Below are 15,033 nucleotides of genomic sequence, written 5' to 3'. Positions count from 1 at the left end.
ATAAGTCTGTGAGGACAACACACGATGAAGCCGTGAAGACGAGGCAGCCAGACTTGATGTCTTTGAGGACTCCTGTCCTGTGTCCCCAAGTGCTTGCCACAGCCTTTGTGGTGTCACTGGAGAAAACAGAAGTGCACGTGCCACCTGGAGCTGGATGTTTCCTAAAAGCCTAAGACTGGGAGAGCCCTCCTAAAACACCAAGTCCGGGGCCTCCCGTTGACACTGAGCTCTGGTGAAGGTGTGCCTCACTGCCTACGGGTGATGTGGAGGCTGTGCCTCGGCTGCAGAAGATGGCTGAGGCGGCCGGGTCTCTGCCCACCATGGCGGACCCACGGACCCTGCCACTGTGGAGCACCCTGGGGATGCTGTGTGAGGACCGGGACTGCCACTGGAGATGATGTTGAGACAGCGCAGCTTTACATTTTCCCCCCACTTTAGATGACGGCGGCTCTCGCTGCTGCCCCTCGACCTCCTCAGGGAGCTGCCTCGCCGCTCAAAATCACCAAAACCGCCCCAAAATCCCGCCCCCCCCCCCACCGCCCCACATCCCTTGAGCTCCCCTCACAGCCCCAGCCCTGAGGTGCTGCCGGCGTGGGCGTGGCCACAACACGGGCGGGCTGCGGCTCCGCCGCCGATTGGCCTCGGGAGGGGAAAGCCCCGCCCCAAAAGGCGGAGCTTCCCGCTGAGGACCAATCCGCGGCGGCGAAGGGGGCAGGGCGGCACTATTTCAGCGCGGGGCGGCCGTGGCGGCGGGCAGAGCGGGGTGCGGCCGGCGGTGAGTGAGGGTGGCGGCGGCGGGGGCGCTGCGCGCACGTGGGGGCGGCGGGGCTGGGGCTCCTGGGGGGAGCGGAGCGGGGCGGGGCGGGGCGGGCTCGGCTGGGGGTGTCTGGGCTTGGGGCAGGCTCTGGGGCGGGTCCAGCCGGGCGGAGGGTCTGTCCGGCCCGGCGTCGAGCCGCTGCGCGTCCCGCGGGCTGGGCGCCGCCGTCACCGCGGGTCCCGGCGGCGTGTTCCCCCCCCCCCCGGGGAGGGCCGGGTGCCGCCGGGCAGGCGGCGAGGCCGCGGGGCCGCTGGGCGCGGCTGTCACCGCCCCGGGGAGGGGACGGCAGCGGGGTGACAGCCGCGGGGTGACAGCGCCCGCCCCACGCCGGGCTGGGGGCTGCGGGCCTCGGGTGTCCCCCCCGCCGCCGGGGGCTGCCCCCGGGGCCGGCGGCCTCCGCGCTTCCGGGGCTCCGGGCGGCCGCGGTAGGCCCCGTCCGGGCCCGGCCTCTCCCCGCCCCGCCGCGGGGCCCCGGCGCCGCCCGCTGTGGGGCGGGAGGGGACGGGGAGGCCGCCGGGGGGCCGGGCTGTCCCCGCCCGGTGGCGGCACGGCGGGGATGGGGCTGCCCCCGGCGCGGCGCTGGGTGAGAGCGGCCTCCGCCGGCACCGGCTCCCGGCCGTCAGCATCAATGTGCCATTGAGAGTCCTCTTCCCTCCTCCTCCGGGCGGCATGGCGGTGCCAGGCCTCCCCCGCGGCTGGCAGCACAATGTTGGCTTTGAGCGCCGGCTGCTGTAGGTGCTCGGCCTCCTGCCCCGGCATGCCAGCGGGGAAGGGCCCCGTCACCCTCCTGGTGGCCGCGGTGCCGCTGCTGTGGGTTCACACATGGGGCTGTCTGTGCTGGTGGCTGCAGGTGTAACGAGCGTGGCCAAACGCTCATCTGACCTGCTGTAGGTGGTGCTGGGCTCTGTCTCTCAGCCCTCTGCGGGGGCCTGTGGTAATGGAGGGGCGGCAGGGGAGCTGCTGCTTTGGTCTCCTCCCAATACCTAATGGGGCAGCATAACTAAAGGGTGTTGTGACAGGTGGGGAGGCCGTGGGGGAAGCAGGCTGAGTGCCTCAGTGCCTGGGCTTCTTCCCACAGCTGCACTTGGAGCAGCACAGGGGCTGCCTGATGCTGTCCCCGTGACTTTCTGCCTTGGTTCTGGAGTCCTGAGGGCAGGAAGAAGCGAGGGGAATGCCCCTTCCTACCCCGGGTGGAGGCTCCCTGGTTCAGTGGATGGTGTGGGATCACACAGGGTGCTTTCACTGCTGGTGCATTCCTTCGGAGCATCTCATCCACTCGATTGTCGTGTAGCAGTGCATCCATCCTGCTGTGCTGCCCCAGTGGCAGCTGTCCAAACCCCAAGGTGCTGTCCACCTTCTCTCCTGCCAGAATGCAGCCAGGGCAGATTCCTAGCTGGATGTAGCTGACCTTCCCACCAGACCTGCTGGGCAGCTTCTTAAGGATGGTTTAGAGAGTCAAACAGTTGGCTGAGCCCTTGGGGCTCGACTGAGGCTGCTGTGCCCTTATCTCCTTCCAGGGAAGCCCCTTCAGCTCATGGGTGTGCGCTGCTGATGACAGCCTGTTCCTCCCAGAAGCAGCTCCATGCCAGCTGTTGCAGCAGCCACCTCTTGCTGCATCTCGCTGTAGGGGTTAAGCCATGCCACCCACACAGCCTGGGCCCCTGTGGTCCTTCCTTGCGTAGTAGTCTCACTTCTGTTTCCTGAGATTCTGTTAGATATGGGGGGTTGTATGGCCCTTTGGGACAGGAATGTAATGAAGCAGCCCTGGTGAAGCTGGGGAGGGAGGGGAACAAAACTCATTCTGACCCAGAGGTGTCTTGAAGCCTGTCTTGTAGGTGAAAACAAGCGAGTTTATTCGAGGTGCATAGTGTCTGCAGCTTTTCCTGGTGAAGAAGAGCTTTGGGTATACAGGACACAATGAAGCTGTCCTCCTTGCGTTGCTGCATGACAGACTGCCTGCTGCTGTGGGTGAAGGTGGGTGCCTCCCCTTCTCTGCTGGGGCTGCAGCACAGTCAGCTCTTGGGCTGAGATCCTCCAGAAGGCACCTCCCAGGAGGTACCGGGAGCCTGTTACAGCCCGGGAGATCTCGCCTGTATTTTGTATTGGGTTTGTGCTAGCGTGCGCCCTGCTGGCTGTCAGATGGTGGGAGGACGTGGGCCGGAAAGTCTGGTTCCTGCCCGTCCAACAGGTGAGGCAGCCCGAGCTCCTGCAGGGAGGAGCTGGTCCCCAGGAGCCAGGGCTCTTCCCCGCGGGAGCTGTGGGGCTGCTGCTGCTCAGATGACAGGCTGCGGCAGTCACAGCCAGCTCCCCGTGGCCTGGCTGCCTCTGGGACCTCAGCAGCTTGGGGCTGGTGGAGATGGCAACCAGCTCCGATGGCTCCGGAGTCTGCCTCGGTGCCTCAGTCTGCTTAATTTCAGCTTGATCCTTCCCGCGTGGGATGGATTGGGGTGGTGAGCTGTCACTGCGGCAGCATGTTCCTCAGCTTTGCTGCAAGGGGTGCTCTCAGCCTGTGAACCTTGTTCCAGTTACCTCCTTGCTCATGGTTTGTTAACAGCTTCTGTGTAAGACTGAGTTGGATCCCATGCTGCTGCTACTTAATCCTGAGTGGCTTCCCCCTCTGTGCAGGAGCAGCAGGAGGAGCAATAGCCCTGATCTTTCCTCTACACCTGTGGAGATAATCAGGCCTAATGCTATAAGGTGCCTCTTTGTGGAGGGCTGTAAACCCTATAAAGGGGGCACCTATTAAGCCTTAGGGCTGCTGAGATACCTGTGGTGCAGCGCTGCTGCTGCTGGAGTCTCTGACATCGCTCGTATTCCCAACAAACGTAACCTTCTCCTGTCTGAACGTGGCTGTGTGACCGCTGCCCACTCGGTGCGGAGGGCAGGGAGGCCCAAAGCTGCTGGTGTGGTGAGGTCTAGGCAGTGTCCCCTTGTCTTGATGAGGAGTGGCTCCGAGTTTGTGCTTGAGCTTCTTGAGTGGTCAGAGTTGTTGGAGGGCGTTCAGGAGTCTCTCCTTTCTGCGTCTTGCTTTGTAGACTTCTAATGTCCATCTTGTGTTAGTGTCTGTCCAGTTAATGCCCAGGCCTGGGCGGGACAGCACACAGATCACCAGGTAATGGTACAGCCACTGCTGTGGGAACGGGTTTGAAGCCCTGTTGTGAGGTGCTTGCCTGATAAAACCACAGCTGAGTGCTCTGGCACCGTGTCTGTCCCACGTACGGGTTGGGGTGATTCCCTCTGCTAGAGGGCTCTGCAAGATTTGAGCTATTTCTAGTGGCTGGTGTCAGGGTTACACCAAGCAGGGCTGATCCCTGTGCTCTCCCTTGTTACTGCTTAATCCTGCCCTCCCTGGGGGCCCTTTCCCATGCACCATGTGGGGCTGCCATCATCGCTCTGAGGCAGCCTGGCCGTCTCCACCTCCTCCCCTGGTGCTACCCCAGTGAGCAGAGGCCACTCGCTGGCTTTGGAAGATGTTGCTTCTACTTCTGTAGGTATCTGGCCCCGTTTCTTTATTCCTTCCCTTCATTAGTGCCTTGTTCCTTGTAGTGCCAGGCTTCCCCCCAATATCGCCTTTCCCCGGCAGCTCCCGTCTGTGCTGACACCAGCTCCCTGACCGTGCAGGCGCAGTGCTGGACGTGATCGGGAGTAAGCCTATTCCAGCAGCTCGCTTGGTCAGGCCGGGGATGCTGTTTGTGGCAAAACACGGCTTGTGCTGTGGGTGACATGTCTGGGTGCAGTCCTCTCACCGTGAGCTGCGTTCTTCTGGGCCCTCCGCACCCATCACCTGCTTGGTTCTGTACAAGGTTACCTGACCCTGCTGCCGTGGGCTCGCTCCTTCCCCTGGAAGCTCTGGGGGGGATGCGATGGCTGCACACGCCGTGCAGGGCTTGCCTGCTGGTCTGGGAGTCTCTTCTCACTCTTCCCTTCCAGCGAGCATGGGAAGGGGAGGGCATAATCTCTGCAGGATGCCATCCAAAGGCCTGAGGGTTTCGCAGCTGCTGCCTGAGATAGTGGTGTGGTATTAACGCCCACCCGCCGAGGATGGAGAAACTGCTCTGCTCCAGGCAGGTCACTTCCTGCACTGGGAGCTGCGGTGCCAGGAGCGGTGCCCAGCTCCGTCCCGGCTGCAGCTCTTGCGAGAGCTGTTGCGTGGCAAGGGCTGCACTTTGTGCCTGCGCTGCGAGCACGGCCCTGCTGCGCTGCCATGGAAGCGTGCTGATGTGGGCGCCGGTGTCGGCTGTGAGCCCCGTCCTCTGACATCCAGCGTGCAGGAGCTGAGCCAGGGGAAGTGCTCAATGGCTGTGGGATTCAGGAAAGCTTCATCTTTCGTGATAAACCTCGGTCTTAGAGCGGTCCCGCTGCCCAGTTCATGAAGAACAGGCGGCTGCTGCCGCTCGGGGCTGGCCAAGCTCCTCATCCCCGGTCCTGCTCTGCTGCTGCTGTGCTGGGCAGATGTGGTTCTGCGCTCGTCTCGCTGAGTTCCCTTGCATGTAAGCTAAGGGAAGCTTCTGGAGCTGTGACATCTGGAGGGTGGCAGCCTTGGTGCTGTGTCCAGCCCTGTCTGCGATGGCTCCCGAGCCACCGGACTGTTCTAGGTCGATCCATCCCATGCAGCTGCCACCGGCGGATCTGAGCTGCAGCTCCCCTGGCCCTGCTGGGGAACGTGGCCGTTGAGCCCCTGGAGCTGTGGGGACGCTGCTGGACCCCCGGTGGGTTTCCGGAGCTCTGGGAGGTGGGGCAGGGGCTAGCACTGCGCTGGGAAGCCGCTGTGATGGAGCTGGGCAGGGTGAGCTCGGAGGAGGCCTTCCCTGGAGGCAGCAAGCCTCGCTGCCAGCTTGTAGGACGGGGCCGATGAGGGCTGGCACGGTCTCTGCCCAGCTGGTCATCTTCTGACCTCTGAGGGCTGCTGCTCCCTCGGAGCCCCGCAGGGCCAGACCTGCTCCAGCCAGCTGAGTGAGGCCACGGTGCCAGCCCTCCCTGCGGCGGCAGCTCCGCGGCCACCGGCCAGACTGCTCCGGTGTCTGTAATTAAGCAGTGGGGAGTTAGGGTGGCTTCCTTCTCCCTTATTACAGGACTGATCTCCGGCTTGAACGCTGATGGAGCGGGAGGGCTGGGGCTGCTGCTCGCGGATAGCACGCCTCTCCCCGTGTCAGTGTGAGCGAGTATCGGGTGCTCAGCGTTGGTTATCGGGGCAGAATGTGGCCCAGTGCTCTGGCCCACAGCTGGAACTTTCCCCTGGGAGGGCAGCGACACCCCATTGATGAGAGGTGCAGGAGGTGTGTTGCAAGGCCTGTAGATACTGTGTGGGGTGTGTTTGGGCCCCAAGGTGCTTTGGGATGCTTGAACCTGTTTGCTTAATTTCTCTTCAGCTAATCAAGGCTCATCTCTGGGTTCCCCCATCTCCTCCCAGCCTCTTGCACAAGAGGCTCAGGATCCTGGAGGAGTTGGAGGAGAGTTTCTCCTGTTCGGAGGGGGCAGGCACCAAGCAGGGAGCTGTAACCGCGTTGTGATGTGCGGTGCAGCATGTAAGAGCAGGTGCCTGGCTGAACAGTGAACCCCTCTCAACATGCAGAGGAAATGGCAGGGGTGAGGTGAGGCTCCTGGAGATGTGCTGCTCTGTGCTGGAAAACCCCTGCCTGCAGCAGGAAGGCTGCCGTGGAGCCCTCGTGGCTCGGGCTGGCCAGTGCACTTGGCATCCTCCTGCGTGGTGGAAGGTGATGCCTGGGTCTGCTCTTCAGCTGCCCCTCTGCAGCTCCACAAGGGCGGTGGCTGCCCTGCAGGAGATGGAGGTGGCTGAGATACATCTATCTGCGAGGGGGGCTTCGGTCTCTGCCTGCTGCAGGGACTGTGCAGCGTGCCAGGGTGGATACCAGGTCTGGCTGAGACCCTCGGAGTCCCTGCAGATGTGGCTGCTGTTAGCTGAGTGCAGCAGGAGCTTGTTCTGCCTAACAGCTGTGGGAAAGCTCAGATCCCTTCATAAAGGTCTAGAGCGTAGTTCTGCCCTGGTAGAGGTCCTGGTGCTTGCCCAGAGCCCGTGTTCAGGACAGGCCTTCCCTTGGTCTGCCAGGGCCAAACTGCAGCGAGCCCTCTGACCTGGGTCTGGACCGCCCTGGGACCCCTGAACTGCTTTGGTCTGGGGTCCTGGGTGGTGCTGGAGCCTTGCTGGCACCAGGTTCAGAGTTAGCTGTGGTGTCTGAGTGCTGTCCCTCTCTGCCGCGTGAGATGTAGGTTTGTAGGTGACTGATACTATCTTATCCCAGCCTGCCCAAAATAGGCTCCTGTTCCACCCGAGACGTGTCTCTGCCCTGGCCCTGCAGTAAGGCTGACTCACCGGCTTGATAAGATAAACACAGCTTGAGCAGTCAGGTACCTGTGCTGGGAACTAACTCTTGAGGGCTCCTCAATCTAGCAAATAAAGGTGTAGCTGGGTGTCGTGGTTGAAAGCTGGAACCCGACAGACGAGTTTGGAGCTTGCTCTCTGCCATCAGAGCAGCTTAAAGCTCTGCGGCTCCGGGGAGCTGTGCGCTGCCCGTCCCATGGCTGGAGCCTGAGCGGCTCTCGGGGATGCTCTAGTTCCTGCTGCGTTCTTTGGGCTTCTGCTGCGTGTCGGGGACCTTAAACACTTCTCGTCAGGGCGACGCTGCCAGTGAGTATTGGGGGATGGAGGTGAAGGGGCAGGTGTCTCACCCCACCCCTGTTGCAGGGAGCTGGGTGTCACTCCCCAGTGCAGAGGAGTGGGGATGTGTGGGACGGCGCGGCGCCAGCACTGACGCTGCGCTAGGACAGGTTGGAAGGGTGTTTGTCCTCTGAGCGATGCCGTGGTGGTGTCTGGCGGCACCACAAGGGTCCTTGGGCTTGTGTGGTGCCTGCTGCTGTCCTGCCTGGGCCCTGACCAAAGAGGGGATGCTGGCGATGGCCCAGGGTGGCTGGCTGCTCCCAGCTGGGACCTTGCTGGGGAGGAGGTTGCTCCAACCTCAGCCTCCCACTGCTGGCCTGGCAGGAGCTGCGTGCTTCCTGGTGGTGGCAGCAGCAATCCTCTGGAGGAGGCTGGGATGGGGACACGGTGGCTGGGAAGCAATTCCTGTGCCCCTTCCCGGAGGGGCAGGCAGAGTGTCTGCTCGGCAGCAGCCCTGCAGGGAAATGCCTCCTGCTGCAGGGGGCAGGAGGGGCTGGGGCCTGCACTGCCTCCTTCCTGCCCCCCTTTGGGCTGGGGGAGCAGGGGAGGCCGGGGTGAGGATGTGTCAAACTCCCCTGCCTGTTCCTTTGGGAGGCTGTGGCTGGATCGCTCTCTGCCCCTGTCTGGAAGGGGGAGAAGTGTCATTGCCACGTCGGACTTGCCTACCCTCTGAGGTGCTGGGTTATGGGATGGCAGGACTTGTCAGGAGCTCTTTGTGCAAGGCTGTGAAGCCAGGACCTCTGAGAACGGCAAGCTGGTGTTAGTGTCTGAGCTGACGGCTTTCCTTCCACGTGCCGTGGGTCTGGCAGTGATGCTGAGGTGCTGCCCTTCAGGAACCAGTGGGCAGGAGCCCTAAGCTGGCCATAAAGGCACGGCTCTGCTTCGCTCTTGGGGACCTCGTGCCAGGGTCAGGCAGAGCAGTGTGCTGGGTGGGTGAGGCTCGGGAAGGAGGAGTGGGTAGCACAGGGCCTTACCGCAGGGTGGGTGCTGGTGTAGAGTTGGCTGGAAGCAATGCTGCCCAGACACGCAGGACCTGCGAAGCTGTGCTCAAAACGCCCTGTTGTGCAGGGCTGTGCTCTGCAGGCTGCCCTCCCGGAGCAGCTGCCTGATCTGCCCTTCCTCTCTCCACAGAGACAGTGCCACCACCATGGAGGGGATTGAGGGCATCGTGACCATATATCAGGACTTCATGAAGAAAGCAGGTGAGTGTTTGGCGCTGCCCAGCTGCAGGGCAGGTGGCACTATGTGCTCTGCCACAGCTGTGGGGACGCACCATCGGCCCCGAAGCAGTCCAGGTCTAGCTGCATTCTGCCTCTGCCCTGGCATAGACGCAGCTTTGTATTTTTGGGGGCCATCTGAGACTGTCTTGCTTCAGGACCTCTTGGGGCACCTGTCCCCTCCTGCATCCGGGGTCTCCAGGCAGCCCTGCAGCACAGCTTCAGGCTGTTCCTTCCTCAGATTTGTTGGGCTCTCCAGCCTCTGTCACCAGGCTGCCCCCTGCCTGTGCTCCTGTCCTAGAACAGGATTTCCGTGTCCTTGCCTCCACTCCCCATGAGCGATGCTGGTGTAGCAGACAGGGGTGGGGATGCTTACTGCTCTGCTCCATGGCTCTCCACAGACCCCCGCATTGCTGATTACCCACTGATGCAGTCCCCGTTCCTTGTGATGGGCATCCTGCTGGCATATGTCTACTTTGTACTGTCCTTGGGTCCCCGGCTAATGGCAAACAGGAAGCCTTTAAACCTGAAGAAGTTCATGGTGCTATATAACTTCTTCCTGGTGGGACTCTCGATCTACATAGTCTATGAGGTGAGTTGGCAGCAGCAGTCTTTGTCTGGGGTGTGTGTGCGTATATAAAGCACTCCATGCAGGCTGTGTGGGTGGTGGGGAGCTTCTGGGCTGTTCCCTGCCCTTCTGAGCAGGGCTGGGGAAATGCAGCAGCTGATGCGTTGGTCCTCACCCCGATGATGCTCTTGTTGCAGTTCCTGATGGCAGGGTGGCTCACTGGGTACACCTGGCGATGTGACCCTGTGGACTTCTCGCAGGACCCCAAGGCCCTCAGGGTGAGTTCCCTTCCCTCTCCTGATAAATGTCAGGACAGCAGGATCACAGCCACCTGCCTCTCTTCTGAGGCAGCTGATGTGGTACCTGGCTGTTAGATGGGGGCATTTGGCCATGGGGCAGCATGGTCAGGTTGAGACGGGCCTCATGTTAACCTCTTGCGTTGCAGATGGTCAGTGTTGCTTGGCTGTTTGTCTTCTCCAAGTTCATTGAGCTGACAGACACGGTGAGTGAGTTACTGGGCAGCCCCTGTGCTGGGGGGAGGCTTGGTCTCTGCTTGCTGGATGGGGACTTGGGGTAGGTCCTTCCTTCAACCCTTCCAGTCTAGACTGCCTGTGCTTCTGTCTGGTGTCAGTGCCAGGGAGGTCACTGGACTGTTGCAGAAGCCACTTTGAGAGCGTTACAGCTCTGGAAGCTGTGGGGTGACCTAGCGTGTGGTGGCAGTGAGCTTAGGGATGAAGCATCGCTGACCGAGTGGCATGGCCGGCTCTAGCTGCTGCTGGGGTTGCTGGTCCCTGATGTGGTGGGCTCTCGTTGCAGGTCATCTTTGTCCTGCGGAAGAAGAATGAACAGGTCACATTCCTGCACCTCTTCCACCACTCTGTTCTGCCTTGGAGCTGGTGGTGGGGAGCCAAGTTTGGACCAGGTAAGATGGAAAGTGTCAGGGCGCACAGCTGGGGGAAGGGTGGGGTTAGCATCAGCTAAGCAGGGAAGGGTTTTTTTGGCCCTGCTGGGCTTCTAGGAGCTGCTTGTACTGACTACTGCACACGACTGACTTATGCTAATGTAAACTCATTTAACAGGGGGAATGGGCTCATTCCATGCCATGATCAATTCCATGGTGCATGTTGTCATGTACCTCTACTACGGGCTCTCAGCAGCAGGACCTGCCTTCCAGAAGTACCTGTGGTGGAAGAAGCACATCACGGCCATCCAGCTGGTGAGTCTGCTGTGGGGCGGGGTGTGTGCCCTCAGCCTCTGATGTACATATGAAAGATGCAACCAGGAGCTGTAGCTGTCCCTTCTACAGCCTCTCACCCTGGGTTTCTAGCAACTCTGCCCCATCATGGCTTCTGGTAGGGCATGGGTGCTGCTCAGCCTGCTGCCCCGGGGCCATGCTGGGAGGGTGATATGCAAAAGCTGCCTTGAGACTTGTCCCTGTCTCTTCCAGCTGCTGCTGGCTGCTCCTCATCTTCTCATCATGCTTGACCTGTACTTTAGGGTGGGCAAGGAGCCTACTGGTTTCACTTGGGAAGATCTGTAGTGGGAGATCCCTGGCCCTGCTCCCATGAATAACTTGTCCCTGCCTTTGCCTTATTCCCAGGCTCAGTTCGTGATCGTCTCTGTCCACATCTCCCAGTATTACTTCATGCCCAGCTGCCAGTACCAGTTCCCTATCTTCGTCCACCTTATCTGGATTTATGGGACCATCTTCTTCATCCTCTTCTCCAACTTCTGGTACCAGTCCTACACCAAAGGCAAGCGGTTGCCTAGGGTGGCTCAGCAAGCAGCCCAGCACAACGGTAGCAGCATCCATGAGAATGGCACTGTCACCAATGGCAAGGTCAAAGCCAACTAGAGGGCGAGGCCCTCCCAGAGCCAATGAGAGCCCCAGGGCAGAGGCAGCTGGGACCTGTTCCCCTGCTCCTGGGTGCCACTAGCCAAGTCAAGTGCCTACAGACTGTTGTACCCCCGTGCCCAGCCCTGCTGTCCTCTGTCTGCATGCCCAGCCCCTCTGCTCTGAGCAGCCATGGGCAACTTCTCCTGCTCTCGGGAGGCTCGTGCTGTTTCTAGCTGTTGCTGAGCAGAGAGGCAGCTGCCTGCATCACAGCTGTGGGGCTGCAGTCCCATTCCAGTGTTTCCAAAGGAACTTCCCCCCAAGTGCCTGCATCTGGCCCTTCTGCCTGGGGGCCATTTCCTTCTGAGTAGGACCAAAAAGAAGAGACTGGTCCCTGTCCTGGTGCCCTCTCCTCTTCCCTGGCTCATCAGAGCCTGTGTGGCTGAACCGACTTGTCCCTGGTTGCTTGCTGCTGCCAGCTCCAGTGTGAGTGCTCTGCGCTACCATGCCTCGTGCCACCTTGTTCCGTGCCACAGTGCTGCATGTCCCTTCTGGCCCCTGTGTGCCCAGGTGGGGGGGTCCTGCCCTGGTGTCTGTGCTCAGGTGTGGCTGTGGAGAATGTAGGGGCAGCCAGTACGGGACCCAGGGGCCCAGAGCTGCCCAGTACAACACACATGCCCAGTGCCTGGTACGTAGTGGGGTAGTGACAGCCTGAAATGCCTCTGCCACATAAGCCCAGGTTGCCTGGTGTTGCCTTTCTGTGCCTGGGCTGGGTGCTGAGCGGGTGCTCAGCCTGCAGGATCCAGTGGGGCAGCTGGTGGCTTGTTCAGAGCGGGGGAGGCCAGGCTCATCTTGCATTGGACAACTTCCATTCCTGCAAACTCAAGACTTGAGCAATAATTGCCCCTAGAATTTGGCTTCTGTGTGGGCCCAGCCCTGCTCTGGCCCGGTGTGAACGCAGTGGAGGACGGCTGCAGTGTGCCCGGCTGTGGTGTAACAGCGAGCGCCTCCTGCCTCCATCGATCCTCCTGGGCCTGGGGGAAGGTGCCCTCTGCCATTCAGCAGGGCAATGCAGCAGCTCTCCTGGGCCTGGTGCCCATCACCTGCTCTGGCTGTAACCAAAGCCGTAACAATGGCCTTGAGGATGAGGTGAAGGAGCCAGGCCCAGTCTGATTGGGCTGCTCTTCTATCGTAAATAAACAGACAGAAGGAGAAAAGGCTCTGTCCTCTTATTTTCCTGGCTTGCTGTGCTCTGAAGCCGTTCCAGGTTTGTGGTCCTGCCCAGTGCAGTTGGAGGCAGGGCTGGGAGAAGCAGCTGGTGTAGCAGGTTTGTGTTGGGGGGAGAGGGTGATAGCAGGGTGCTGATGAAGCAGATGGCAGATTGTTTCCAAGCGCTTTGGTAGAGTGGTGCGGAGGGCAGGAAGTGTGTCAGGGCTCCTGTTGTGAAAGTGGCTCCACCCTGTGAAAGAATGGCTGGGGTGGAGCAGGGGTGCGGGCTGGGACCAGGGCCAGGAGAAGCTGCTGCTTTTCAGAAATCCTGACCTGGCCCCAAGTGCAGAGCTGGGGGGGACTCAGGTGACAGGAAAGAGCAGGACCCCGGCCCCTTGCTTTTGGGAGGGAGAGGCAGGGGCACGCTGCTTAGGCTCAGCAGTTTCCATCCATGAAGTGCCATGGCAGTGTAAGGTGGTACAGAAAGTAGTCCAGGCAGGGCTACAGGGTGCAGCTGCTTCCTTCTTGCTCCTGCTACAGTGGTGTGTCCTCCCCAGCTGGGTTCTGCTCTTCTCTACCAGCTGACAGCCTGCTTTTCTTCAGGGCTGCCAGTGCTGCCTTCCCCATCACCTTGTGAGGATCAGGGCAGGCCTCGGTGCTGATTCACACCTGTGGGGTGAGGTGGAGGTGGTAGCCAGCTCAGGCTGCTGCTCCTGGCTGTGGCTAGGAGGAATGCCTGAGCCCAGCAGGCCTCCAAAGCTGAGTTTCACTGTAGGTTGGGTTGTGGTGTGGGAGGGCTGTAGTGGAAGCCCAGCCACAGCCCTGGGGCTGGGCCTGGTGTCAGAGAAAGCTCTGCATTGCCCAGTTAGGGCTCATTGCCCTCCTATTAATTAAGCCCTAAAAGGGGGGTGAGGCTGCTGCCCTGTGCAAGGGTTCTCCTAATTACTACTGCTGCTCCCTGGGCCAGGAGCAGCAGGGGATTTCTGTTACAGTAGGGCTCAGGAGTCGGTGCTTCAGGAGCTGGAGGAGGCAGTCCAGCCCTGATGGCACTTGGCCATTGCTGAGCCTCCTCTCCCCTCCCTGCCCCTCCCAGCTGGCTCTTATTAAACACAGGACTGTCTTTGCTTTTGCCCAAAATAGTAACAATGGTTTAAACTACTTACACTTGGTATTTTAAAACAGGGGCTGTTCCCTCCCTGTGCTCTGCTCTCCCTTCCTCCAATTGTTCCACTTCACTGTGATCTTTCCAGGGGCTGGCTGCAGCGCTCAGTGATTTATACCCGTCACAGCCAGCGCACGCTGCTGCTCCAAGCTGTGTTCACACCCTATATGGCAGGTTCCTGGGCTCGCTGGGTCAGAGCCCAGCTCCTTCCTCCTCTCACCCAGGGCAGCAGGACCAGTGTGGGGCCAGAGGAAGAGCACTGTGCTGCCATCCCCTTCCAGCACTGCCCAGAGGGCTTTCAAGGGGTGTGTAAAGCAAAGTTTCTGAGGGTGGGTGTGGGCTAAGGACAGAGGCAAGATGAGCCCTGGGGAAGACAAACTGCTATTACGTTGGGCTAGGTGGAAAAACTACATGAGCTTTTAAGCATGCAAAGCCTTTCTTCCAGAGACAGGCACCTATGACAAACAAGGCTCAGCAGTGGATGCCACAGGCCAAGTCTAACTTCTGGCACCACAGCACTTAAATAAGCAGCCCGGGTCTGGGTTGGGACAGGCCAAACCTTGTATCCGGGTCCTTCCTCATGGGATCCAGCTGCTGCTCAGGGTTTTGCTTCTGAAGAGTTGCCTTTTCCTCCCTTGACCTTCCTCTGCTCTTCCAGGTGGCCAAACTGGGGTGCACCAACAGCCCCCTGGGGGAGGCGCCTGGCTCAGGTGCTTGTCCTGCTGAGACTGCACCCTGTGTCCACAGGGGGCATGGACCTCCCCTGGTGGGGGTGGAGATGTGCTGGCTCGGCCTCAGCACAGCACAAGTTGGTACCAACGTTGTGTTCCTCTGAAGGCTTTGGTCAGCTTAAACAGCAGAGGCAGAGCGAGAGCCTGGCACCACGTACAGCATGGTGCTGTGCTAAGAGGAAGGGGAAAAAACAATAATCCACCTGCAGCTAATCACAGGGCCATGGGTGGCACAGGCTGGGGGGTATTGTTTTGCATAGGCCAAGGTGGTAATCAGACTGTGCAGCTCCCCAGGCTTCCCCAAACACCCAGTGGCTGTGCTGAGGCAGGTGCACAGTGCCCTGCTGCAGCTGAAGGACAGGCTCGATGGGGCTGGTGCAGCCCCACGGCCTCGGACAGCACAGCTCCAGCATGCTGAGGAGCAGGGCAGCTCTGGCCTGGCTTCTCCTTGCTCAGCTAAAGGCTCAAATATGCACCCACCCCAGCTGCAGCAGCATAGCAAAGCATGGGATTTCCTTAAGTGCTGCAAGGTCAAGTTTTGCACCAAGTCTCAGCTGACCACTGCTGCCTTGTGCCCAGGTTGTGCTCGGCACTAGGTCTTACCCTCAGAGCAAGGAGGGCTGCTATAAGAGACAGCCAGACAGCCCAGGGGAGTGCGCTGGACTAATGTCACATGGCAACCAAGCTGGCTGTGACAGTGTAAACAGCACCTTTGTTTTGCATCAGGCATCACATTTAGTGCACGCCTGCCATCACCAGCCCCTGCCTGGCCTTTGGATTGAGTACAGCTGCATTTCTACCCCACCTTCTGCAACAGGA

At 60.4% G+C, this 15,033-nt stretch overlaps 1 protein-coding gene across 2 annotated transcripts; it reads left to right on the top strand.

Moving 5' to 3' along the window:
* The first annotated feature begins 721 nt into the window (after positions 1-721).
* On the top strand, positions 722-12,329 carry ELOVL1 (ELOVL fatty acid elongase 1). Of its 2 annotated transcripts, none has more exons than XM_083846550.1 (8): positions 722-775; positions 8,625-8,695; positions 9,112-9,302; positions 9,476-9,556; positions 9,724-9,780; positions 10,095-10,200; positions 10,358-10,494; positions 10,879-12,329. In XM_083846550.1, exons 2-8 carry the CDS (start codon positions 8,641-8,643, stop codon positions 11,131-11,133), a joined length of 882 nt encoding a protein of 293 aa, XP_083702676.1. In that variant the 5' UTR covers positions 722-775; positions 8,625-8,640; the 3' UTR covers positions 11,134-12,329. The 2 variants fall into 2 exon arrangements, with proteins under 2 accessions (XP_083702676.1, XP_083702675.1); XM_083846549.1 differs by lacking the exon at positions 722-775 and adding an exon at positions 2,641-2,791.
* The last annotated feature ends 2,704 nt before the right edge of the window (positions 12,330-15,033 follow it).

This window comes from Anser anser (assembly GCF_964211835.1).
Source record: "Anser anser genome assembly, chromosome: 8".
Taxonomy (NCBI): domain Eukaryota; kingdom Metazoa; phylum Chordata; class Aves; order Anseriformes; family Anatidae; genus Anser; species Anser anser.
This window is presented reverse-complemented; position numbering and strand designations above follow the sequence as displayed.